This window comes from Nesoenas mayeri, assembly GCF_963082525.1.
Source record: "Nesoenas mayeri genome assembly, chromosome: 28".
NCBI classification, from domain to species: domain Eukaryota; kingdom Metazoa; phylum Chordata; class Aves; order Columbiformes; family Columbidae; genus Nesoenas; species Nesoenas mayeri.
In genome coordinates, this window is record NC_137558.1 from 1,486,254 (window position 1) to 1,510,247 (window position 23,994).

Below are 23,994 nucleotides of genomic sequence, written 5' to 3' on the forward strand. Positions count from 1 at the left end.
ACACAGCGAGCAGGCACCAAAGGAACAACGTGGGGACACTGGGTGCCGCAGGGCGCGGAGCCGCCAGGAACTGCCCTGGGTTTTCCTGCCCGTCCCATCCCGTCCCGGCGCGGTGCGGGACCGGGCGCGGCGGGGCGCAGCCCGGGGACCCCGGCCCGGTATCGGTTCTGCTTTCGAGGGAGGCGGCGATTTCGCAGTAACGGGGGGCGGGTGCCACCTGCCGCGGGGATTCCCCACCTGCCGCCGCCCCATAAGAGCCCGGTGGCAGCGCCGGTGGCGGCACCGACCGACCGACCGGCCATGGCCCCGCTCCGCCGCCTCCTGCTCTGCCTCTGCCTCCCGCTGCTGCTGCCGCCGCCCGCGGCCCCGGCCCCGGCCCCGGGACCCCGCACCGACTGGGTCGCCTGTAGGAGCCTCTCCCGGGAGCTGTCGCGGCTGGTGGCGACGCTCAAGGAGCCGCACCGGGTGCTGGTGAGTGCGGGGGGTTCGACCGGAGGGACCGGCGGGACATCCCGGGAGGAGCGGGACCCGACGGGACGGGATGCCGGGGGAAGTGTGGGGGGCACGGGGACCCCACTGACCCCTCCGCTGCCAGGAGGAGACGCAGCTGAGTGAGGAGGACCCCAAGAACTGGCCCCCCCGGATCCGCTGCAGCGACGCTTGTGACCCCTCCACGCTGGACACCAACAACACGGTACCGAGGGACGGGGGGTGCTGGGGGGACAGTGGGGAGCCTGGGGGATGCAGCCGGGTGTCCCAGGGCGGGTCTCAGGGTCCTCGGAGATACGTGCAGGGATCCCGGGCATGGAGAGTCTGAGGGATGTGCTGGGGGGTCCCCGAGGTGCCCCGGGATGCTGAGGGATGTGCCCAGGTGGTCCCAGGGATGCTGGGGGTGTCCCAGGATGCTGGGGACTGTGCCTGGGGGTCCCGGCCCCCCCATTCATGCCCTCCTCCCCCAGCGCTGCCTGCAGCGGATCCTCCAAGGGCTGCAGCACTACCGGGACCTGCTGGGCTCCGACATCTTCACCGCCCGCCGGCTGCCCCAGCTGGAGGCCACGCTGGACCAGCTGCTGGGGCTCGTGCAGGTGAGGGGCTGGGGGGCTGCAGCGGGTGGAGCGGGCACCCCGAACCCCGACCCTCCTGACCCCCCTATCCCGCAGCAGGAGCACGGCCGCCCCCCCCGGCACCCCATGGCCCCCAGCGAGACCTGGGCCCACCCGCTGCTGCAGCGCCTGGCGCTCCAGCGCCTCCAATCCTTCGCTGCCATCATGAGCCGCGTCTTCACCCACAGCGCCAGCGCCCGCTGAGCCCCCCACGACCCCCGACTATTTATTCCCCTCCCCGCCGAGGGGCTATTTATGTGTGACGCTCTCTATTTATCTCGGGTATTTATGAGTTTCTAATAAAGGTCTGAATGAGACGAGCGGCTCCCCATGCACAGCACAACACGGGTCTGGCCGCAGGCAGTGGGTGAGGAAGAGGTTTATTTACAGGGGGGTCACTGGAAGTCGGTGGCGTCGATGCTGAGCGGGGGGAAGTCGGTGGTGAAGAGGGAGCTGGCGGCGGCCGGGGCCGCGTCCTCGGACTGCGGCAGGAATGGGTCGTGGGGGGCCAGGAGCACGGCGCTGCCTGCGGGAGGGGGACAGCTCAGCGCCGAGGGGACACCTGTGTCCCCTCCCGGCCCCGACACCCACCTGCCAGCCTGGGGTCCAGCCCTCCATCCATGGCCTCAGCAACGTTTGGCATCAGCTCCGCCGGCTCCAGCGTCCCCTGCATCCCCCGTGGCCCCGAGCCCGGCTCTGGCCCGTTCACCAGCGACTCCAGCAGCTCCTGCACGTCCGTGTCCCCCGGCAGCAGCTCCAGGTCCCTCAGCTCCGGTGGCAGCTCCTCAGGGACCAGCAGCGGTTCCACCGCCCCAGCCACCGGCTGCATTATCCCCATGTCCCTAGCCACCGGCTGCAGCGTCCCCGTGTCCCCAACCACCGGCTGCATTATCCCCGTGTCCCCAGCCACTGGCTGCAGCATCCCCGTGTCCCCAGGCAGCACCTGCAGTGTCCCCAAGCCCGCTGGTCCCACCTGTGGTGTCCCCTGGCCCTCAGGGACCAGCTGCAGCACCAGCTGTTGCTCCACAGCCCCAGGTCCCACTTGCTGTGTCCCCTGGTCCCCAGGTCCCATGTGTTGCAGCGTCCCCAGCCCCCCAGGCAGCCCCTGCATTATCCCCACGCCCCCTGGTCCCACCTGCAGTGTCCCCTGGCCCTCGGGGACCAGCTGCAGCACCAGACCCCCAATCTCCGCCTGCAGCATCCCCGGGACCCCAGGTCCCACCTGCAGGGGCTGTGGTGGCTCCAGGACTTGGGGCCCTGCCTGCAGTGTCCCCAAGCCCCCAGTATGCAGTGTCCCCAGGCTCCCAGATGTGACCTGCAGCGTCCCCGAGCCCCCAGGCTGCAGCATCCCCAGGCTGGTGGCCATCATCTGCCCTGTCCCTGGGCTCAAGGGCTGCAGTGTCCCCAGGTTCCCAGATGTGACCTGCTGCGTCCCCAGGCCACCGGGCTGCAGTGTCCCCAGGTTCCCAGATGTGACCTGCTGCGTCCCCAGGCCACCGGGCTGCAATGTCCCCAGGTTCCCAGATGTGACCTGCTGCGTCCCCAGGCCACCGGGCTGCAGTGTCCCCAGGTTCCCAGATGTGACCCGCTGCGTCCCCAGGCCACCGGGCTGCAGCTGCAGCGTCTCCAGGTTTTCCGTAGCAACCACCAGCTCCTCTTCCGTCTGCCACGACTCATTCGCCTGCCTGCAGGGACAGACACGGGCTCAGGGGACACCAAGCCATGGGTGACAGTGTCCCCCTTCCACAGGGACAGATGTGGGCTCAGGGGACACCAAGCTGCGGTGACAGTGTCCCCCTTCCGCAGGGACAGATGTGGGCTCAGGGGACACCAAGCTGCGGTGACAGTGTCCCCCTTCCACAGGGACAAATGTGGGCTCAGGGGACACCAAGCTGCGGTGACAGTGTCCCCCTTCCGCAGGGACAAATGTGGGCTCAGGGGACACCAAGCCGCGGTGACAGTGTCCCCTTCCCACAGGGACAGATGTGGGCTCAGGGGACACCAAGCTGCGGTGACAGTGTCCCCCTTCCGCAGGGACAGATGTGGGCTCAGGGGACACCAAGCTGCGGTGACAGTGTCCCCCTTCCACAGGGACAAATGTGGGCTCAGGGGACACCAAGCTGCGGTGACAGTGTCCCCCTTCCGCAGGGACAAATGTGGGCTCAGGGGACACCAAGCCGCGGTGACAGTGTCCCCCTTCTGCAGGGACAGATGTGGGCTCAGGGGACACCAAGCCGCAGTGACAGTGTCCCCCTTCTGCAGGGACAGATGTGGGCTCAGGGGACATCAAGCCGCGGTGACAGTGTCCCCCTTCCGCAGGGACAGACACGGGCTCAGGGGACACCAAGCCGCGGTGACATTGTCCCCCTTCCCGCAGGGACCGGGGTGTCCCCTGGCGCACCTGGAGGACACGCGGATGAGGCGCCGGTTCAGGTATCGCTTCTGCTCCGTCAGGGTCCCTGGGGACAGAGCGGGGCGGTTGGCGGGCGGTTGGCCGGCGCTGTGCCATGTGCCGTGTGCCGCACCGCGCCGTGCCGTGCCGTGCCGTACCCTCCTGCCGCTGGCTGTAGTAGGGCCCAAAGGCCTCGTCGCGGGGGGTGTCGGGGTACAGGAACTGCAGGGGGTTCTCGGGGATGTTCTCCTCCACCAGCAGCTGGTAGTCGCGGATGATGTCGGGCAGCGCCAGCGACACCAGCTCGGCCGCCGTGTATGGAACCACCGCCCGGAACGCGGGGGGCCCTGCGGGGCGGGGGCGGGGGGGGGCAGGCGGGGTCAGCCCCCCGCAGCCCCGAGGCCGCGGTGAGGGGCGGCAGCGGGGGCAGAGGACACTCACCGCTCTCGGGGTGCTCCACCCAGGTGCAGGTGACCCCCCCCAGGACGCTCTCGCTGAAGCGGATCAGGAACGTCCCCGTTCGCTTGCTCTTGAGCAGCTTCTTCTCCTGCTTGCGGCTCACGAAGCCCAGGATGAGGCTGGGGAGGCGGCACCGTCAGCCCCTGCGCCCCCCCCGGCGCCCCCAGCCCCCGGTTCTGCTCCTACCCGTCCTTCCAGAGCGGCTTCAGGTGCTCCTGGAGCAGCCCCAGGATCCCGTCCAGCCAGGCCCAGAAGGAGAAGCCGGAGGCGCCGTCCTGCGGGAGAGCGGGTGAGCAGGGACGGGGGGACGGGGGGACAAGGGACAGCAGGACGGGCGCAGCTCACCTTGGAGAACTTGGGCCAGGACACGGTGCTCTCCGGCGACGGCTTCGAGCCTGGGGGCAAACGCGGGGTGAAGGGGGGGGCTCGGCCCCTGTCCTCACTTTGGGGGGGCTTGGAGGGGAGAGGGGGCTTGGGGGGGGGGTCTGGACTCACCGAAGAGCTTCTCGGCCAGCATGAGGAGGTGCTCCCGGGCCAGGCCCCGCTCGGCCACGCTCTCAAACTGCCAGCTCAGCACCTCGGCCAGCCGGGGCCAGGGGGCGGCGGGGGGCGCCGAGAAGAACTGCTGCTCCTGCCGAGACGGGGAGCGGACGGGGGACCGGGACGTGCAACACACATGGGGACATGCACCGGGACAGGGACATGCAACAGACATGGGGACACACACCAGGACAGGGACGTGCAACAGACATGGGGACACGCACCAGCACAGGGACGTGCACCGGGACAGGGGACTGGGACATGCACCAGACATGGGGACACACACCAGGACAGGGACGTGCACCAGACATGGGGACCCACACCAGGAGAGGGATGTGCAACAGACATGGGGACATGCATCAGACATGGGGACACACACCAGGACAGGGGACAGGGATGTGCACCAGACATGGGGACGTGCACTGGGACAGGGACGTGCACCAGACATGGGGACATGCACTGGGACAGGGGACAGGGATGTGCAACAGACATGGGGATGCACACTAGGACAAGGACGTGCACTGGGACAACGGACAGGGACGTGCACCAGACATGAGGACATGCACTGGGACAGGGACATGCACCAGAGATGGGGACATGCACCGGGACAAGGGACAGGGACATGCACCAGACATGGGGACGTGCACCGGGACAAGGGACAGAGATGTGCACCAGACATGGGGACATGCACTGGGACAGGGACGTGCACCAGAGATGGGGACATGCACCAGAGATGGGGACATCCACCGGGACAGGGACATGCACCGGGACAGGGACACGCACCGGGACAGGGACACGCACCGGGACAGGGATGTGCACCAGAGATGGGGACGTGCACTGGGACATGTACCCGAGATGGGGACACGCACCAGGACAGAGGACAGGGACACACACCAGAGATGGGGACAAGCACTGGGACAGGGGACAAGCATGTGGACTGGGATAGGGGATGGGGACGTGCACCAGGGACCAGGACGGAGCAGGGACTGGGGACAGCCAAAGTTCCAAGGCATGGAAAACGGACCAGGGACAACGACCAGGAACCCGGGACAGGACACGGGGACAGGGATGGGACAGCAGGACCAGGGGGAGACGGCGGGGCTGGGGGGTCCCGCTCACCTTGGGGTTGCTGGGGTCAGTGCTGAGCATGTTGAACCAGAGGACGGAGGCCCAGGCGCTGGAGAGCTGGTTGGCGTTGGAGATGATGACGAAGGGCAGCGTGGAGGTCTGCAGGGGGTTGGGGGGTCAGACCTGCACCCCCCGAGCCCCCAGCCCCCCCCGGCCCCCGCACTCGCCTCCAGCTCCAGCTCCAGCCCGCAGTAAGCGTACGCCAGCGTGAAGGTGATGAGGTGCAGCTCCTCCGTCACGACCAGGGGACCCTGCCGGGAGGTGACACCGCAGGGACCGCGTGGCACCGGGAGGTGACACCTCCGCACCCCCCGGCCCTGCACCCACCTCGCCGGCGCCTTTGGCGCCTTTGCCCGAGCGGCTGTCCTTCTGCTCCTTCAGCGTCTGCGGGCAGCACAGAGTCAGCCGGGGTCGGGGGCACCGTGGGGCTGGGGCTTTGCCCCCTCCCCGATGCCGTGGGGGACGCGGGGGTCGGGGTGGGGGTCCCTACAAGGTACTGGAAGTCGCAGACCAGCCCCTCCTGGGGACTGTCCCCTGCCAGGATGGTTTTGCTGCTCGACGTCAGGATGTTGAACTTGCGAAACCTGCGGGGCAGAGAGAAGCGGGGGGTGGGGGGGTCGGGACCCCCGCGGGGCCACAGTCCTGCCCACCACCAGCACCCTTCACTTCTCACCCTTTTATCTTGGGGGGGTCCCTGCAAGAGAAAACAGTGCGTCAGCATGAAGCGGGACCCCCGCGGCTGGGCTGGGCGCCCCTGCAGGGTCCTGGGACCCCCGTGGGCCCCCCCCAGCTCTGACCTGTCGATGTGGATCTTGGCCTCCATGCGGTGGTTGCGGTCGTGCAGGCGCACGAGCAGGCGGGCGCGGGCCGAGAACTTGCTGGCCGTGCGCAGGACCAGCGGGCGCTTGCAGGGGTTGGGCATGTTGGGCTGCTGCTCCACCACGAAGGCTCTGCGGGCACGGGGCGGGGGTCAGGGCTGCCCCCCCCACGCCCCCCAGCACCCCCCCAGGGCCGCCCCCACCTCTGCAGCAGGTAGGTGAGCTGCTCCTTGAGCCGCCGCTCCAGGAGGGGGGTCTCTGCCTTCAGCGGGTCCCGCTCGTACGTCACCTTCTGCCGCAGCTCCCCCAGCGCCCGCAGCAGCTGCAGCAGCTGGAACAGCCCCTGGCCCAGCTCTGTGAACCTGCGGGCGCCGCGGGGCTCAGCGGGGGCCCATGCGGACCCCCCTGTCCCCCCTCCCACCCATCCCAACCCTACCAGGTCTCCAGCGGGCGCAGGCAGGTGTCGGCGGGGGCCCCCATGCAGGCGCGTTGCTGCCGCTCGCGCCAGTCCCCCAGCTCCTGCTGCAGGAACTCCTGCAGCCGCTCGCTGCGCCCCAGCAGCTGCTGCATCTGCGCCAGCACCTCCTGGGGGGACACGCGCTCCTGAGGCCGGGGGGACGGGGACACCATGGCCCCCCCAGACCAGCCATGGCCCCCGCTCACCCGCCGCTGCCGGTCCAGGTTCTGTAGCTTGGCCTGGAGGGCTTGGAGCTGCCGGACGTACTGGGGGTCATTGGTCTTGTCCTCACCTGAGGGCAGGGGGCAATGTGGGGTGATGGGACACGGGGGCATGGGGCAGCACCACCCCATGTCTCTGCCCCTGGCGGGGGGCAAAATTCACCCTTACCCGGCACATAGTGCACCTTGAAGCAGAAGTCGAAGGCGTCCTGCAGGTCTTCCAGGTGCCAGAAAGCGCGTTCGAACTCCTGGGGAAGCGGGGGGGGGGGGGGGGAAATGAGGGGTCGGGCAGCCCCCGGGGTGTCTGTGGGGCGTCAGGGGGGTCGTTACCTGCACGGCCGTGTGGAACTCGGCCAAACGGCGCTGGATCTGCTGCTTGCGGTCGCTCTCCGGGGCAGCGCTGGGCGCCGGGGCGGCCGCCCCCTGCAGAGACACGGGGCGTGGGGCAGCGGCCGGCGGGGCCCGTGGGGCGGGAGGGGGGACCCTGCCCTACCTGCCCCCCCGCCTGGCCCAGGCGCAGGATCCGCCGCTCCTCCTGCAGCAGGTTGGCCACCAAGTTGGCAAATCGCTCCGGACACTCCTCGAACTCGGCCTGCGGAGGGACCAGGGCGGGGTCAGTGGGGCGCAGACACCCCCAGGACCCCCTTCACCCCAGACCCACCCACCTGGAGGTCCCGCCGGGCCTTGCGCAGGTTGTGCTTCAGCGTGAAATCTTCGTCGCCCAGCCCCAGGCTGCCCAGGCGCTCGCCCAGCAGCGCCAGCAAGGAGTGGAACAGCATCCGCGCGTGGGACGAGAGCGGCTCGGCCGCCTGGCGCCTGCGGCACCGCGGTCAGCACCGGTACCGCCACCAGCACTGCGGCTCAGCACCGGTACCGGTACCACTGCAGGTCAGCACCGGCACCGCAGCCCAGCACCGGGCGGCACATACCGGCACGGCCCCGCACCCCGGCCCCCCCGTTACCAGTTCTGGTCCTCGATCCAGGCGGCCAGGCACTGCCGCACGGTCATGGGCAGCGCGGCCCCCGCGTACAGCTGGTGCACCCGCTCCAGGTGCGCGTTGGCCAAGCTCTGCACCTCCTGCCACTGCGCCATGCTGAGGGGATCGGGGTCAGGGGGGTCCCACTGCCCCCCGGACCCGGCACAGCCCCCGGACCCGGCACAGCCCCCCGGACCCGGCACAGCCCCCCGGACGCGGCACAGCCCCCCGGACGCGGCACTGCCCCCCGGACACGGCACTGCCCCCCCGGACCCGGCACAGCCCCCCGGACTCGGCACTGCCTCCCGGACACGGCACAGCCCCCCGGACCCGGCACAGCCCCCCGGACGCGGCACAGCCCCCCGGACGCGGCACTGCCCCCCGGACCCGGCACAGCCCCCCGGATCCGGCACTGCCCCCCGGACACGGCACTGCCCCTCGGACACGGCACTGCCCCCCGGACACGGCACCCCCGTACCTGCCGCTGCCCCCCGGGACCCTCGGGACCCCCGCCCGGCCCCGCTCTCCGACCTCGGCGGCCCTTGGGGCAGGAAGGCGCGGAGGCCACGCCCCTCTTCCGGTTCTGCGCGGCAATTGGCGGAGCGCGGCAGCGAGGCCACGCCCCCTCGGCAGGGGAGCGCGGGTTCCAGCGGGGTTGCCCGCTTCCCCGAAATGACGTCAGGGGGCGGGGCCAGAAAGGGGCGGAGTGAGAAGAAGGGAGGGGCTAGAGAGGGAACGGGGCGGGACGGGACGGGACGGGGCGACCGGGACAGGACATGGGGACAGGAAATGGGGACAGGACATGGGGACAGGCACATGGGGACAGGCACATGGGGACAGGATATGGGGACAGGGATATGGGGACAGGACATGGGGACAGGCACATAGGGACAGGACATGGAGACAGGACATGGGGACAGGATATGGGGACAGGGACATGGGGACAGGGCCGCGGGACCCGGAGCCAGGCAGGGCACGCTGGGTGGGACAAGGACAGTGACGGGTCAGCTGCCAGCACGTGGTTCAGACAAGGCCACCCCGCGGAGCCAAGGTCCCCATGCCCCAGGGCAGAGTGGCCCCACGCTGATCGGTGCCAATACCCCCAGCCAGGGACAGGGACACGGAGCCGCCACACGGGACCTTTATTCAGATGATGAGGACGGGGCCGCTGTGGGCGGTGGGGGCCGGCGGGGGGTCCTGCTCGGCGGTGAAGTAGCCGATGAGCGCCCGCACCCCAGCCTTGAGCCCCGGCTGCAGCCCCAGCTGCACCCCCAGCCCCACGGGGCCGCCGACGGCAGCGGCCAGGGCGGCCAGCCCGGTGTAGCCCAGGTCCTCGGCCACCTCCAGCGCCCGCGCCGAGGCCTCGGCGTCACAGCCCTGGAAGGCGAAGTAGATGCTGGTGCCCAGGTTGTAGAAGGTGCTGACACCCGGCACCCACTCCAGCACCCCGTGGGCCTCCCGCTCCCCGGGCGGGGCGCAGGGGTCCCCGTCCTCCCGCCGCCAGCGCCGGGGGACGCGGCGGCACAGCCGGGTGTGGGTCCCGTTCCTCGGCGCCGCCGCGCAGGGCGATGCGGTGGCAGGACCCCCCGGCCGCACCAGGCTGAGCAGCAGCGGCAGCGCCGTGGGCGCCGGGGTGTCCCGCAGCCGCGCCAGCCCCCGCAGCAGCGCCGCGGCCGCCCGGTCCCCCATCTCCCGGCACAGCCGCAGCACCGCGGCCTCGGCCTGGGGGGCGCAGGCGGCCGCGCTCAGCGCCAGGGCCATGGCGGCGCGGGCCAGGGCGCGCGGTGCCGGCGGCAGCCGCGAGAAGCCGGGCAGGGACTCGGGGCACAGGCCCTGGCACGAGACGCCGCGCCCCGGCAGCGCCCGCGGGGGAACGTCCTCGGCGAGCTGTGCCAGCAGCACCCGCGCCGCGGCGCCGCCATCGTCACCCGGCGCAGGGGGGACGGCGGAGAGGGGGCGGCTGCCCAGGAGGAGGAGGAGGAGGAGGAAGAGCAGATGCCGAGCCATGGTGGCAGCTCCGGGGCGGCCTGTGGAGATAGAGGCAGGAGAGCCCCGTCACCCCCCCGCAGCCACAGCTCCCGTCACCCCCTCGCCCAGCTCACCCGTCCGCCGCCGTCCTGTCCCGTCCAGCCGCCGCGGCCGCTGCCCCCGCGGCCCCTTTATAGCCGCCGTTATCAGATGTTGCGACACAGGGAGCCCGTCCCTGTCCCCCAGCGTGGGGATACGGCGGCTCCCACGCCCCCCGGACCCCCAGACTCACACAACAGGCAAAGCCAAGAGCTGCGTTTATTTATTTGGTCTCTTTCCAGATTTAAAAGGTATCAGAGAAAAAAAAAAGCTGAAAGAAGAAAGGAGTTTGGGGTAAAACCACCAGGGAAGGTAACAGGGCCGAGAGCCGCCTGCTTGTCCAGCGCCCTTAAAACCAGCTTTAAACCCACAGAAACCCCGAAGACAGCCCAGGGAGAACCGCTCAATCCTCCTCTTCCTCCTCCAGGCGCCGGACACGTTTCCGCCTCCCCGGGGGCTGCGGCTCTTCGGCCTCATCCTCCTCGGAGCCGGGGGCTGCGGGGGCCGGTTCTGCGCCTGGGGGTGGGGAGGGCGCTGAGCCCCTGGGCAGGGGGGTGCAGCGCAGGGGCAGAGCCCCCGCAGCCCCCAGGGAACCCACCTGAGCTCCCCGTGACCTCATCCTCGCTGTCCAGCTCCCGGCGGCGCTTGGTGCCCGGCTGCACCGCGCTGGGGACGGGGAGCGGCTCCTCGCTGTGGCACGGAGGGGTCAGCGCCGCACCGGGGGACGGACCCCCCCGAGCGGGGACAGGACCCCCCGCGTGGGGACAGGACCCTGCGGCGGGGCCAGCACAAGGTTCTCACCTCTCCGAGTCCGATCCCAGCGTGGCCGGCGGCTGCTCTGCTGCTGGGGATAAGGAAAGGGGTTGATGGGTGACACCATGGCAGGGAGACCCCGGCCACGTCCTGCACCCCCAGCGCAGCCCCTCACCTGCATCCAGGGCCTGGGGACACCCGGGGGACTCCAGCAGCCGCTGTGGGGAGCCCGGGGGGTCAGGGCCGCGGTGGGCGATGGAGGCGGCTGCGCGGCGGAGCTGCTGCGGCGTCAGGGCGGCCGGGATGCGCCAGAAGGATTCCTGGAGGAGACGGGAGGCGGTGCAGGGCCAGGCCAGAGCGAGGGCATGGGGACAATAATGGGGACAATGACGGGGACCGCACCTGCTCGCTGGCGGGGGGCCGCAGCCCCAGCTGCCGCAGCAGCGCACGGAAGCGCCGGTTCTCCATGGCGTCCTCGTTCTCCTCGGTCAGCGGCACCAGCGGCACCGGGTGGGACGCACCTGGGCGCAGAGCAGCGTCAGCCCGGCCCCGTCACCCCCACGGCCGCCCCCGGGCCCCGAAGCCGCTCACCGTCCTCCTCGCGGTCCCGCGCCGTCCTCCGCAGGCAGCTCTGCAGCCAGCGCAGGGGCCCCCCCAGACCTGGGGACAAGGCGGGTGAGAGGGGACACAGCCCCAGGGGACAAGCCCAACCTGGGGGGGTCACAGCCCCTCGCCCACCTTCCCGATGCAGACGATACACCAGGCGCCCCCCGGCGCCTTCCTCGGGCGCCCCGTGCTCCTCCATGGGCCCTTCATCCTCCTCCTCATCGTCCTCATCCTCCTCCTCCTCGCTGTCCCCGTCCTCTGCCGAGCTGTCCTGGGCCGGCACCGCTGGGGCACCCGCTGCGCCCTGGGGGGACGGGGGGGTGTCGGGGTGCATGCGGTGGGGCAGCACCCATGGGCACGGCTCGGGGACCCCCCCCAGTCCCCCGTACCGGGGCGGGGGGGCCATGGCCCTTCTTGCGGCGCTTCTTGTAGAGCTCCTTGCGTTCCGCCACCAGCCCCAGCCCCAGCAGCTTCTCCACCACGCGAGCCCGCGACCGCCGCGCCGTCAGGTGCTTCATGATGTTCCCCAGGACGTCTGTGGGGACGGGGGGGTCAGGATGGGGGTGAGGATGAGGGGGTGAGGATGGAGGGGTGAGGATATGGGGGTGAGGATATGGGGGTGAGGATATGGGGGTGAGGATATGGGGGGGTGAGGATGGGGGGGTGAGGATGGGGGGGTGAGGATGGGGGGGTGAGGATGGGGGGGTGAGGATGGGGGGGTGAGGATGGGGGGGTCAGGATGGGGGTGAGGATGAGGGTGAGGATGGGTCCCCCCCCACCCACCCGAGCCCCGCTCACCATCCGATCCCTGGAACTCCTCGAAGAGCCGCGTCAGCTCCTCCTCCTGCTCCTGCGTCCACAGCACGATGCGGGTGCCCTTCCTAGGGTGGGGGAACACACACATGGCCATGGGTCCCCACCCCACGGCGAGGGGGAGCCCCGGGGCGGGGGGGTCCCGACCCACCTGTCCCGCGGGAAGTCCCTGGCGCTGGCGGCCAGTCCCAGCCGCACCAGCTGCTTCACCACCTGCCGCCGCGTCCGCCCGGGCGCCGGGAGCCGCGCCAGGATGGCGGCGACCACGTCCTGGCCTGCGGGAGGGGGGGGGCTGCAGTGAGGGAGCCCCTGCAGCCCCCCCCGGGGCGTCCCGCTGCACCCCCTGGTACCTTCCACCTCCTTGTACTTCCAGTAGAGCTCCCGCAGCTCCTGCTCCTCCTGGGGGGTCCAGGGGGGGACCCGGCTCCTGACAGCCCTGGGGGGGCGAGGGGAGGTGAGGGGGGTGACGAGGGCACCGCAGCCCCCTCCCCAGCCCCACTCACCCCTCGCCCTCGCGCAGGGACCCGTAGCCCTGGGTCATCTCCCACACGGCCGCCGGGCTCTTCCAGAACAGCAGCTCCACGAACGCTTTCTTGTTGGTGGCCGCCAGCGCGAAGAACTTGCCCAGGATGAACTTGGCCAAGGCCACCAGCTCCTGCAGGCAGGGGGAGGGAGAGCTGGGCGGGGGGGACATGGGGACGGACCCCTCCCCGGGGAAGGGGAAGGGGGGCGGACCTGGTGCGCGGCGGCCGCGGGGTCGCTGAGCAGGCGGTGGAAGGTGGCGAAGAGGGAGAGCTGGAACAGCAGGGCCTCCATGCGCAGGTCGCGGGCCAGGCGGTGCAGCAGCCGCGCCGCGCAGTGGTTGGTGCGGGGGCTGTTGCGCTCGTACCCCCGCAGCAGCAGCACCAGCGCCCGCACCACGGGAGCGCAGGCAAACCTGCACGGACCCCCGCCCCGGTCAGCAGGGACACCCCTGGAACCCCCCCCGGTGAATATGGCCACCCCCGGAACCCCAGGTCAGCAGGGACACCCCCGGAACCCTCACAGTCAGCAAGGACAGCCCCGGGACCCCCAGGTCAGCAAGGACACCCCCGGAACCCCCACAGTCAGCAGTGACACCCCCGGGACCCCCCCCCCGGTGAATATGGCCATTCCCGGACCCCCAGGTCAGCAGGGACACCCTCGGAACCCCCACAGTCAGCAATGACACCCCCGGGACCCCCCCCGGTGAATATGGCCATCCCCGGACCCCCAGGTCAGCAGGGACACCCCCGGGACCCCCCAGGTCAGCAAGGACACCCCCGGGACCCCCCAGGTCAATATGGCCACCCCTGGACTCCTAGGTCAGCAAGGACACCCCCGGAACTCCCAGGTCAGCAAGGACACCCCAGGATCCCCATGGTCAGCAAGGACACCCCCGGGACCCCCATGGTCAGCAAGGACACCCCCGGAACCACCCCCGGTCAATATGGCCAGCCCTGGACCCCCAGGTCAGCTGGGCCACCCCCATGGTCAATAAGGCCACCCCTGGACCCCCAGGTCAGCACAGCCATAGTGAATCTCCCAGACCCCCCTGGTCAGCAGGGCCACCCTTAGACCCCCCAAGTCACCAGGGCCAAGCCCCAGACCCCCCCCCAGTCAATATGGCCACCCCTGGACCCCCAGGTCAGCACGGCCCCCCCCTGGAATCTCCCAGACCCCCCTGGTCAGCAGAGTCAGCCTGGACACCCCCCAGTCAATATGGCCAGCCCTGGACCCCCAGGTCAGCACGGCCACCCCCTGGAGCCCCCAGTCAACAGGACCAAGCCCCAGACCCCCCCCAGTCAACAGTGCCACCCCCAGAACCCCCCTGGTCAATACGGCCACCCCTGGACCCTCTGTTGCCCCTCTCACTGTTTCAAGTAGTCGAGGAAGTTGAACTCCTTCTCCGACACCTGCATGGTCTCTTCCTCCTCTTCCTCCTCCTCTTCTTCCTCCTCCTCCGGCTCCTCAGCCTCGGGGGGCGCGGGCTCTGCGGGGACAGTGCTGAGGGACCGGGGCACCCCGGCACAGCCCCCCCAGGTCGCGGTGCCGCCGGCGGGGACTCACGGGGCAGGGGAGCGAAGAGGATCTCCCGCAGCAGCCGCGTCTCCTCGGCCGGCCCCGCGTCGGCGGCTCCGAACACGTCCCCCTCGGGCCACACGTCCCTGGGGAGCGGGGACAGGCTGGCACCACGTCCCCGCAGCCCTGCCCGCGCGGGGACGGGGACCGGGGTGCCGGTACCTCGCAGCGCGGAGCAGCCGCAGCGCCGGGGCGACTCGGCCGTCCCGCAGACACCCCTGGATTTGCAGCAGCGCCGCCGCACGCTGCTCGTCCACCGGCACCTCCGAGGCGGCGTCGAAGGGCACCAGGTCCTCGGGGAGGGGCACCTCGCCCTGTGTGCGACGCCGCTGTCACCCTGTGACACCCCCGGTGTCCCCCGCGGCGCCGGGTCCCCCCCGTACCTGCAGGCAGCCCTGGAGCTGCGAGGCCAGCGCTGCCCACAGTTTCTCCAGCTCGGGTGGCTGCGGGGCCGGGGCTGCGGCCACCACCGGCTTCTTCCTCCTCCTCCGCACACGCTTGCTCTGGGGGACGAGGACGGGGTCACGGGGGGACAAGCGGCCCTCCAGAGACCCCCTGGCGAGGCGGCCGCATCCCACCTGCACCACGAGGCCGGCGCGGCCGCGGCAGAAGCGCTCGAGCATGCGGAGGAAGAGATGGGCCGTCTCCACCAGGTCCCGCAGGAAGCTGCGCGGCTGCTTGGTCTCGTCGAACTTGCGGAAGAGGGTGAGGAAGAGCTGCCGGTACTCCATCAGGTAGAAGATGTTGCCTGGGGATGAGAAGGGGGGGGTCAGTTGAGGGGTGCCGGGGTCGGAACGCGGCGGGGCGGCGGGACAGACGGACTCACTCTTGATGACCTGGCTGCTGTCCCGCACCGCCTGCTCGGGGGACCGATCCATCTCCTGCACGGTGCGCAGCAGCTCCTGGTACGCCTTCAAGGCCAAGTGCATCCTGCGGACCGGCAGCGTCAGGGCAGGACCCGCACCCAGGGGGGTCCCAAGCGCACGGGGGGCGTCCCAAACACCCACGGGGGTCCCCAACGTCACCTGCGGGCCCAGGTCGCTGCCTCCTTCTTGTCCATCAGCGCCATCTCGTAGTAGGCGGTGAGGTTCTGCTCGATGAAGTGGAAGGCGCGGACGCCCACGGTCTCGGACACCAGCTCGGGGCGGAACCCGCGCCGGCGGTTGAAAGCCATGAAGAAGGCGCTGGCCCACAGGTAATAGGTCTCATCGTGCTGCTGAGCCTTCTCCCGCACCAGCTGGTCCTGGGGGTGACGGGGGGTTCAGCGGGGGGTCCCACGGCCCCGGTTGGGGGTCCCGCAGCCCCGGCCGCTCACCTTGACCAGCAGCATCAGGCGGTTGTAACAGCCCTCCAGGAAATCCTGGCAGAAGTGGCGCAGGAAGAGTCGCACGTTGCGGGCGGAGCGCCGGGGGGGCTCGGCATCGGGGGCCGCCCGGCGCCGCCGCAGCACCCGCCGCGGCTCCTTGCCCAGGTCGTGGCTGTAGCTCTTCAGCTGCGGGGGGGACAAGGAGGGAGTGGATGGGGTTAGTGGCGCCACGTCACCCCTATGTGTCCCCCCGTGTGTCCCCCCGCGTCCCCGTCTCCGTGCTCACGTTGTGCAGCCCCTTATGGAAGACGATGTCGTGATCGCCGATCGCCTTCAAGCCTTGCAGGACGTAGGAGCCGCCAAAGCGGGAGTGCCTGGGGTGGGGGGATGTGGGTTGAGTGGTGCTGGCCCCATCACGGGGGTCCCGGTCTCATCATGGGGGTCCCGGCCCCGTCACGGGGGTCTTGGTCCCATCACAGGGTCCCAGCCCCATCATGGGGGTCTCGGTCCCATCACGGGGGTCCTGGTCTTAGCCCCATCATGGGGGTCTCAGCCCCATCATGGGGGTCTCAGCCCCATCACGGGGTCCCAGCCCCATCACGGGGGTCTTGGTCCCATCACAGGGTCCCAGCCCCATCATGGGGGTGCCGGCCCCGTCACGGGGGTCCCAGCCCCACCATGGGGGTCTTGGTCCCATCACGGGGGTCCCGGCCCCATCATGGGGGTCTTGGTCCCATCACGGGGGTCCTGGTCTCAGCCCCATCACAGGGGTCCCAGCCCCATCACGGGGGTCCCAGCCCCATCACGGGGGTCCCAGCCCCATCACGGGGGTGTCCCCCCCGTCACCTGGACGGGCGCTGCAGCACTCTTGCCCTCTTCTCCGCCAGCTCCCGCTGCCGCAGGGTCTCCAGCTCCCGCGTGTCCTCCCCGTGCTCGTTGGCCGCTTGTCCCTGTCCCAGCGCCGCCAGCTCCTCCGGGCTCTGCAGGCAGCACCGTCAGCACTGCGGGGCGATCTGGGGGGATCCGGGGGGGTCCCGGCCCCGCCGCCCCCTGGCCCGGCTCACCTGGTCGCGGAACATGAGGGAGATGATCTCCAGCACGTGCAGGGCCCATTGCTGCTCCGTTTGGGCGCTGGCGAGGAACTTGAGCAGGTCGTCCATGCCGCTGATGTGCAGCGCCCACAGCACCCGGTCGTGCACGCTGGCGTCACCGTCCACACCCTGGGTGGGGGGCGGCGGGCGGGGGGCGCTCAGCAGGCAGAGCGGGGGGTCCCCGGGGAGCTGGGGAAGGGCCGTGTCCCCATACCTGCTCCTCCACGGGGTCCGGGGGGACGTGCAGCACGTTGCGCAGCAGCAGCAGGATCCTCTCGATCAGCAGCGTGTCCTCCTCCTGCCGCTGCTCCCAGTCCTGGGGTGACGGAGCCGTGAGGGGCGCCCGCGGGGACCCCCCCGGGTGGGGACGGACCCCAGGAGCCGCGCGGGGGCGCGGGACTCACCAGCTGCAGCAGGTCATAGAGCTTCTCGCTGAGCACCCCGAAAACTTTCTCGCTGGCGAACGCCTGCAGGGACCCCCGTGTGGGTCTGGGGGCACCCACCAGAGCCCCCCACCCACCCAGAGGCCCCTCCCCGGGCAGCCTCACCTCTTTGTAAGCCTGCAGGTAGGACAGGACCTGCAGAAAGTGGTGCCGGGAGGCGGCGTCCGCGGGCACTTTGCCGAAGCAGAGCAGCGCCGGCTGCGTCAGGTTCACCATCAGCCTACGAGCGGGTTGGGGGGGACATGAGGGACCCCGGCTCCGCAGGGACCCCCCCATGCACCCCTCCAGCCCGCAGGTACCTGACGACGGCGTCGAAAAGCACCTTGTCCTGCGGGTACTGCACCATGATGGGCAGCAGGTCGTTCTGCAGGATCTGCGCCGCCCCCAGTTGTTGCCGCACGTCCCGCGTCTCGTCCTCATGGCGCAGGTACCGGATCAGGTCCTTGACACTCTCTGGAGGGGGGGGGGTAGCACAAATAGGGCTCATAAACCTGATTTTTAGCTATGATAATAATAAGTTAACCTCCCCACAGGTCAGGCTGATGTGTTGCCAGCCATTTCTGACACGTTTTCTTGGCAAAGTGGCAGAAACCTGGGTCGCTGCTGAGCGGGACAGCGCTGGTTTCTTATCAGGAAAAAGGATAATTAGATAACTATTGTGATTCCGTAACGGGCCCGTGAGCCCCCCCGCCGCACGTACCCAGGCAGTCGGGCTCCCGGTGGTACACGTCCCCTTCCAGGTAGCCCAGGGCGCTGCAGGTCGCCAGCAGCTCGCAGTTCATCATGTACCAGTCCATGCAGCGCACCGGGGCGCCGGGACCGGGAACCGGGGGCCGCCTGCGGGACGGGCGTCAGCGCCGCCGCCGGCTGCCCCCCCGCGCCGCCCCGTTCTGGGGTTCCACCGGCCGGTACCGGGGCACCGGCCAGCTCCGGGCAGCCCCCACCCCTTCCCGGGGCATCCACCGGCCCCGATGCCGCGGTTCCCGGGAGCGGGGCACCGGCGGGGATTCCCCTTCGCGGCCCACCGGATACCGGAGCGCGGGTCGGTCGCGGTCCCGCTCCCGGTCCCGCCGCGCCCCCCGGGCTCCGGGCCGCCCCGGTCCCCCCGAACCCGGAGCCCCGGTGCCCCCGCTCTCACCGCCGGCCCCGTCTCGTCGCCCTCGCGGTCCCGGGACCCGGCGCGGGGGCGGCGTTACACAACCGCCCCAGTTCCCGTGGCGGGAAGCCCCGCCCCGCCCGCGGCCTTCAAGCGGCAACTCCCTACCGGAGAAGCCCCGGGGGGACCTCGTCCCCACCTCCCGTCACGCGCCGCCGGCACGGACCGGCGGGAGTTGCCCCGCAGCCCCTCCCCTCGGGTGCGGCACCGGCGCATCCCCGCTCCCCAACGGGGGTGCTGCGGCGCCCCCCGCGGCTCACCCTGGAGAAGGCGCGGCTTTCCGTGGCATTGCCCTTTTAAGAGCGAGCCGCGCCGCAGCGCAGCCGCACCCACAGGGCGGGGCCTCCTCCGCGGGCGCGGGAACGGGCGCTTCCCGCCAGCCCCCGCGCGGTTGCCGGGGCGACGCGATCCCGCTTGTCCCCCCCTCCCCGGTCCCTCCCGGTGTCCCCCCGGTACCGGCCACGGCCGCGAGCGGTTACCAAAATAAAAGAGCAGGTTTAATTCACCGAACACAGGACTCCCGCCGCGGCGGGGGGGGGGCGGCCCCGGCCGGGCCGGGCGCCGGTAGCCGGTACCGGAGCCCCGCCGCCGCCGCCCGCCGCGCCGCACACACACGCACCACACGCACCGCGGCGGCCCCGTCACAGCAAAGCAGCGGGCGGGCGCGGGGGCCCGGGCCCGGCCTACAGGCCCTGCGTCTTCAGCTCCAGCGGCTCGGCGGTGGGCGGCTCCGGTGGCGGCTCCGCGGCGGCGGCGGCGGCGGTGACGGCGGTGACGGCGGCGGCCGCGGGGGCCTCTCCCTTGAGCGCGGCCAGGCGCTCGGCCAGGCTGCGCGGCCGCGGGCACAGCGCGAACTCGTACAGCACCGCGCCCAGCACCGCGCCCAGCAGCGGGCCCGCCCAGTACACCTGCGGGGGGGCGGCGTGGGCACCGGCACCCCCGGCACCCCCGCCACCCCCGCCACCCCCGCCACCCCCGCCTCGGGGAGCCCCCTCCACCCCCTTATCCCTTTGGGAACCCACAAACCAGCTCGGGGGGGGCGCTCCTTGTGCCCCGTCTGCGCGGCACCCCGGGCTGTCACTGTCACTGTCACTGTCACCGTCACCGGGGTGGCCCTGGCAGCCGCCCCCCCCTCGGCGGGGACACCGCGGCTGGGGCAGGACCGGGATGGGCGTGGGGGGCCCGGGGTGGGATTTGGGGGGTCCCCCCGCACACACTTACCCAGTGGTTGGTGAAGTTGCGGGTGACGACGGCCGGGGCGAAGGAGCGCGCGGGGTTCATGCCGGCGCCCGTGTAGTGGATCTGGGGGGAAAAGGGGGGACGGTGGGGGGACGGTGGGGCAGTGGGGTGCCCTGCACCCCCCCGGGTCAACAAGGGAGGGTCCCCGCGGCCGCCCTTACCCCGAAGAGGTGGCCGAGGGCCAGGGAGAAGCCGACGGGCAGCGCGGCGGAGCTGGGGCGCCCGTCATGGCGCTCGTCGACGCTGGCGAGCACGCACAGGATGAACTGGGCTGTCAGCAGCAGCTCCACCACCGTGCCCTGGCCCGGGCCCACGCCGGGGTGCAGCTGTGGGGAGGGCGCTCAGCACCCCATGGAGCTGCCCCCCCATTCCCCGACACCCCAACCCCTCAGCACCTGCAGACCCCCCCATCATCTCCAGCCCCACATCCCCACTCACCCCCAAACACCCAGCACCCCCTGGACCCTCATTAAACCCCCATCTGAACCCCAGCACCTCTGAACCCCTCAATCCTCCATCGCACCCCCTCGGTTCCCAAACCCCTTCATGGAGCCCCTTCCCCACAGCACCCCAACCCCTCAGCACCTCCAGTTCCCTGCAGACCCCCCCGTCATCTCCAGCCCCACATCCCCACTCACCCCCAAACACCCAGCACCCCCTGGACCCCCATTAAACCCCATCCCCAATGCCCCAAACCCCTCAAGCACCTCTGAACCCCTCAATCCTCCATTGCACCACCACGGTTCCCAAACCCCATCATGGAGCCCCTTCCTCACAGCACCCCAACCCCTCAGCACCTCCAGACCCCCCCATCATCTCCAGCCCCACATCCTCACTCACCCCCAAACACCCAGCACCCCCTGGACCCCCATTAAACCCCCATCCCCCCTCACCCCCAAACACCCAGCACCCCCTGGACCCCCATTAAACCCCCATCCCCAAGCACCTCTGAACCCCTCAATCCTCCATCGCACCCCCATGGTTCCCAAACCCCCCCATGGAGCCCCTTCCCCACAGCACCCCAACCCCTCAGCACCTCCAGTTCCCTGCACACCCCATAATCATCTCCAGCCCCATATCCCCGCTCACCCCCAAACACCCAGCACCCCCTGGACCCCCATTAAACCCCATCCCCACTCACCCCCAAACACCCAGCACCCCCTGGACCCCCATTAAACCCCCATCCCCACTCGCCCCCAAACACCCAGCACCCCCTGGACCCCCATTAAACCCCCATCCCCAAGCACCTCTGAACCCCTCAATCCTCCATCACACCCCCACGTTTCCCCAACCCCCGCCATGGAGCCCCTTCCCCACAGCACCCCAACCCCTCCAGCCCCCCCAAACCGCGCGGCCCCTCTCACCGCGCTGAGGCCGAGGGTGCCGCGCACGGGGGCCGGGGTCACCCCGTAGAGCACCCCGGCGCCGGCCAGGGCGCCCAGCAGCTGCGCCAGCAGGTAGCCCAGGGCTCGGAGCAGCGACAGCTGCGACGCCATCACCAAGGCCAAGGTGATGGCCGGGTTGACGTGGCCGCCGCTGACATGGCCCAGCGTCTGCACCAGGGTGGCCTGGGCCAGCCCGAAGGCCAAGGCGGCCCCCAGGACACTGGGGGGGCCCGGGGCCCAGCGCAGGGACGCCCCCAACCCCAGCAGGGTGTACAGGAGGCTGCCCAGGAACTCGGCCAGCACGGCCCTCCAGAAGGCGGACGAGCGCAGCTCCCGCATGGCCTGGCCCCGCTGCCCTCGGCCCCGCTCCCCTCTCCGGGGGGAGCCCAGCACCACCTTTATAAGGCCCCCCCGGGGCCGGCCCTGGGGGTGGGATCCCACCGCCGCCACCCCCCGTTAACTGCTTCGCTGCCCGGGGTGGTGACGTGCAGAGACGGACCCCCCCGGGACAACCCCCACGCCCCTGGGATAGCTGGGACCCCCCCGGGACAGCCCCACACCCCTGGGATAGCTGGGACCCCCCCGGGACAACCTCACACCCCTGGGATAGCTGGGACCCCCCCAGGACCCCCCCAGGATAGCCAGGGCCCCCTCGGGACAACCCCACACCACTGAGATAGCTGGGACCCCCCCGGGACAACCCCACACCCCTGGGATAGCTGGGACCCCCCCGGGAAAACCTCACACCACTGGGATAGCCGGGATCCCCCAGGACAACCCCAGGATAGCCAGGACCCCCCCAGGACAACCCCAGGATAACTAGGGCCCCCCCAGGAAAACCCCACACCCCTGGGATAGCTGGGACCCCCCAGGACACCCCCGGGATAGCCAGGACCCCCCCGGGACAACCCCAACTGGCCCATGGAGACCCAGGATAGCCAGGACCCCCCCAGGACACCCCCACACCCCTGGGATAGCCGGGACTCCCCAGGACACCCCCAGGATAACCAGGACCCACCTGGGACAACCCCACACCCCTGAGATAGCTGGGACCCCCCCGGGACAACCTCACACCACTGGGATAGCCAGGACCCCCCCAGGACACCCCCAACTGGCCCATGGAGACCCAGGATAGCCAGGGCCCCCCCAGGACAACCCCATACCCCTGGGATAGCCGGGACCCCCCAGGACACCCCCAGGATAACCAGGACCCCCCCGGGAAAACCCCACACCCCTGGGATAGCCGGGACCCCCCCCAGGACACCCCCACACCCCCACCTGGCCCATGGGGGCCCAGGACATCCAGGACCACCCCCCCATGCAACCCCTGACCCCCAGGACAGTGGGGACCCCCCAGAGCTGGGGGGCTCTGTGTGGTTTGGGGGAGGACACCCCCATGCTTGGGGACCCACAGGCAGCACTGAGCCACCCCCCCCCCATATTTTGGGGACACTTTGGGGTGTCGCTGACAGGAGCCTCTCCCAGCCCCACATGGGGGGTGCTGGGTGCCCCCCCCGGGTCAGCCCCACTGGGGGCTCCCCCCCCCTGCCCTGTTGTCTGTGCGGGTTATTCAGCGCGGCTTAGCGGGGGCTCATTCCCCGCCGGGGGGGGATTAGGGCCAGGACCGGCCATTGGCGCCCGCCGGAATCTGCCGGGGCTGCAGAGCCCGCCACAAAGCGTTTGCTGCGCTCAGCACCCCGGCACGGGACAGGATGGGGGGTCCCGGCCCCCGCCCTCGCCGGGGCCGCGGGAGGGGACACGGGGCTGGGGGGGCACTCGGAGCTGGGGTGTGGGACGGGGGGCTGGCGGCCACCGAGACCCCCAGCGACACCTTCACTCGCTCCGGCACAAAACACCTTCAGTCCCCCTGGGAGAGCTGGGGGTGATGGAGCCACCGAGACCCCCCAGCGACACCTTCACCAGCTCCGACACAAAACACCTTCAGTCCCCCTGGGAGAGCTGGGGGTGATGGAGCCACCGAGACCCCCAGTGACACCTTAACCAGCTCTGACACAAAACACTTTAAATCCACCCAGGAGAGTTGGGGGTGATGGAGCCACCGAGACCCCCCAGTTACACCTTAACCAGCTCTGACCCAAAACGCTTTCAGTCCCCCTGGGAGAGCTGAGGGATGATGGAGCCACCGAGACCCCCAGTGACACCTTAACCAGCTCCAACCCCAAAACACTTTCAATCAGCCCAGGAGAGCTGGGGGGTGATGGAGCCACCGAGACCCCCCAGTGACACCTTAACCAGCTCCGACCCAAAACTACTTTTAACCCCCCTGGGAGAGCTGGGGGTGATGGAGCCACCAAGACCCCCCAGTGACACCTTAACCAGCTCTGACCCAAAACACTTTTAAGCCCCCCAGGAGAGTTGGGGGTGATGGAGACGCCAAGACCCCCCAGTGACACTTCAACCAGGTCCAACCTCAAAACACTTTCAGTCCCTCCGGGAGAGCTGGGGGGTGATGGAGCCACCGAGACCCCCTAGTGACACTTCAACCCCAAAACACTTTAAATCCCCCCAAGAGAGTTGGGGGTGATGGAGCCACCAAGACCCCCCAGTGACACCTTAACCAGCTCTGACCCCAAAACACTTTAAATCCACCCAGGAGAGTTGGGGGTGATGGAGCCACTGAGACCCCCCAGTGACTCCTTAACCAGCTCCAACCCAAAACACTTTTAACCCCCCCAGGAGAGTTGGGGGTGATGGAGACGCCGAGACCCCCAATGACACTTCAACCAGCTCTGACCCCAAACTACTTTTAACCCCTCTGGGAGAGCTGGGGGGTGATGGAGCCACCGAGCCCCCCCAGTGACACTTCAACCCCAAAACACTTTCAGTCCCCCCGGGAGAGCTGGGGGGTGATGGAGCCGCCGAGCCCCCCAGTGACACCAGCTCTGACCCAAAACTACTTTTAATCCCCCCAGGAGAGCT

General features: G+C 70.3%; 4 protein-coding genes across 7 annotated transcripts; 1 reads left to right on the forward strand and 3 right to left on the reverse strand.

Annotated features, from left to right (window-relative positions):
- Positions 1–300: 300 nt before the first annotated feature.
- Positions 301–1,307, forward strand: IL23A (interleukin 23 subunit alpha; the record flags this gene model as incomplete). Its single annotated transcript, XM_080360500.1, has 3 exons — positions 301–471; positions 596–694; positions 960–1,307. 3 exons carry the CDS (start codon positions 301–303, stop codon positions 1,305–1,307), a joined length of 618 nt encoding a protein of 205 aa, XP_080216626.1.
- A 166-nt stretch (positions 1,308–1,473) lies between these two features.
- STAT2 (signal transducer and activator of transcription 2) lies at positions 1,474–8,647 on the reverse strand. The gene is made up of 23 exons (XM_080360567.1): positions 8,574–8,647; positions 8,081–8,212; positions 7,784–7,934; positions 7,612–7,710; positions 7,449–7,541; positions 7,288–7,366; positions 7,104–7,189; positions 6,877–7,025; positions 6,644–6,802; positions 6,420–6,572; positions 6,296–6,316; positions 6,113–6,206; positions 5,950–6,006; positions 5,790–5,873; positions 5,614–5,721; positions 4,450–4,585; positions 4,300–4,349; positions 4,141–4,229; positions 3,937–4,073; positions 3,654–3,842; positions 3,505–3,562; positions 1,695–2,788; positions 1,474–1,629 (listed from the first exon to the last, which is right to left on the reverse strand). The coding sequence occupies exons 2-23, from the start codon at positions 8,209–8,211 to the stop codon at positions 1,499–1,501; spliced, it is 3,348 nt and encodes a 1,115-aa protein (XP_080216693.1). The 5' UTR covers position 8,212; positions 8,574–8,647; the 3' UTR covers positions 1,474–1,498.
- Positions 8,648–10,430: 1,783 nt separating this feature from the next.
- On the reverse strand, positions 10,431–18,528 carry TIMELESS (timeless circadian regulator). 4 transcript variants are annotated; one of them, XM_080360520.1, is made up of 30 exons: positions 18,413–18,528; positions 17,975–18,111; positions 17,574–17,727; positions 17,380–17,494; positions 17,236–17,298; positions 17,046–17,147; positions 16,805–16,960; positions 16,587–16,720; positions 16,027–16,114; positions 15,750–15,926; positions 15,460–15,677; positions 15,261–15,364; positions 15,013–15,182; positions 14,818–14,937; positions 14,597–14,748; positions 14,423–14,520; positions 14,228–14,345; positions 13,070–13,271; positions 12,838–12,989; positions 12,685–12,770; positions 12,486–12,609; positions 12,320–12,402; positions 11,911–12,056; positions 11,654–11,825; positions 11,507–11,575; positions 11,318–11,436; positions 11,091–11,235; positions 10,964–11,006; positions 10,761–10,852; positions 10,431–10,678 (listed from the first exon to the last, which is right to left on the reverse strand). In XM_080360520.1, exons 2-30 carry the CDS (start codon positions 18,069–18,071, stop codon positions 10,566–10,568), a joined length of 3,612 nt encoding a protein of 1,203 aa, XP_080216646.1. In that variant the 5' UTR covers positions 18,072–18,111; positions 18,413–18,528; the 3' UTR covers positions 10,431–10,565. The 4 variants fall into 4 exon arrangements, with proteins under 4 accessions (XP_080216646.1, XP_080216645.1, XP_080216644.1 ...); XM_080360519.1 differs by having other exon boundaries at positions 10,964–11,003; positions 14,818–15,182; XM_080360518.1 differs by having other exon boundaries at positions 14,818–15,182.
- Positions 18,529–19,113: 585 nt separating this feature from the next.
- MIP (major intrinsic protein of lens fiber) lies at positions 19,114–21,393 on the reverse strand (the record flags this gene model as incomplete). The annotated part of the gene is made up of 4 exons (XM_080360530.1): positions 19,114–19,338; positions 19,652–19,732; positions 19,831–19,995; positions 21,034–21,393. 4 exons carry the CDS (start codon positions 21,391–21,393, stop codon positions 19,114–19,116), a joined length of 831 nt encoding a protein of 276 aa, XP_080216656.1.
- Between the last annotated feature and the right edge of the window lie 2,601 nt (positions 21,394–23,994).

Excerpts from the sequence above, each read along its gene's own strand:
- STAT2 (XM_080360567.1), bottom strand. The coding sequence starts at position 8,211 with ATGGCGCAGTGGCAGGAGGTGCAGAGCTTGGCCAACGCGCACCTGGAG. Across the intron at positions 5,874-5,949 it reads GCGCCAAAGGCGCCGGCGAG|GGTCCCCTGGTCGTGACGGA; the intron begins GTGGGTGCAGGG and ends ACCTCCCGGCAG. Across the intron at positions 2,789-3,504 it reads CTCATCCGCGTGTCCTCCAG|GCAGGCGAATGAGTCGTGGC; the intron begins GTGCGCCAGGGG and ends CTGTCCCTGCAG.
- TIMELESS (XM_080360518.1), bottom strand. The coding sequence starts at position 18,071 with ATGGACTGGTACATGATGAACTGCGAGCTGCTGGCGACCTGCAGCGCC. Across the intron at positions 16,721-16,804 it reads CCCTCATGTTCCGCGACCAG|AGCCCGGAGGAGCTGGCGGC; the intron begins GTGAGCCGGGCC and ends TGCTGCCTGCAG. Across the intron at positions 15,678-15,749 it reads GCCTGATGCTGCTGGTCAAG|GACCAGCTGGTGCGGGAGAA; the intron begins GTGAGCGGCCGG and ends CGTCACCCCCAG.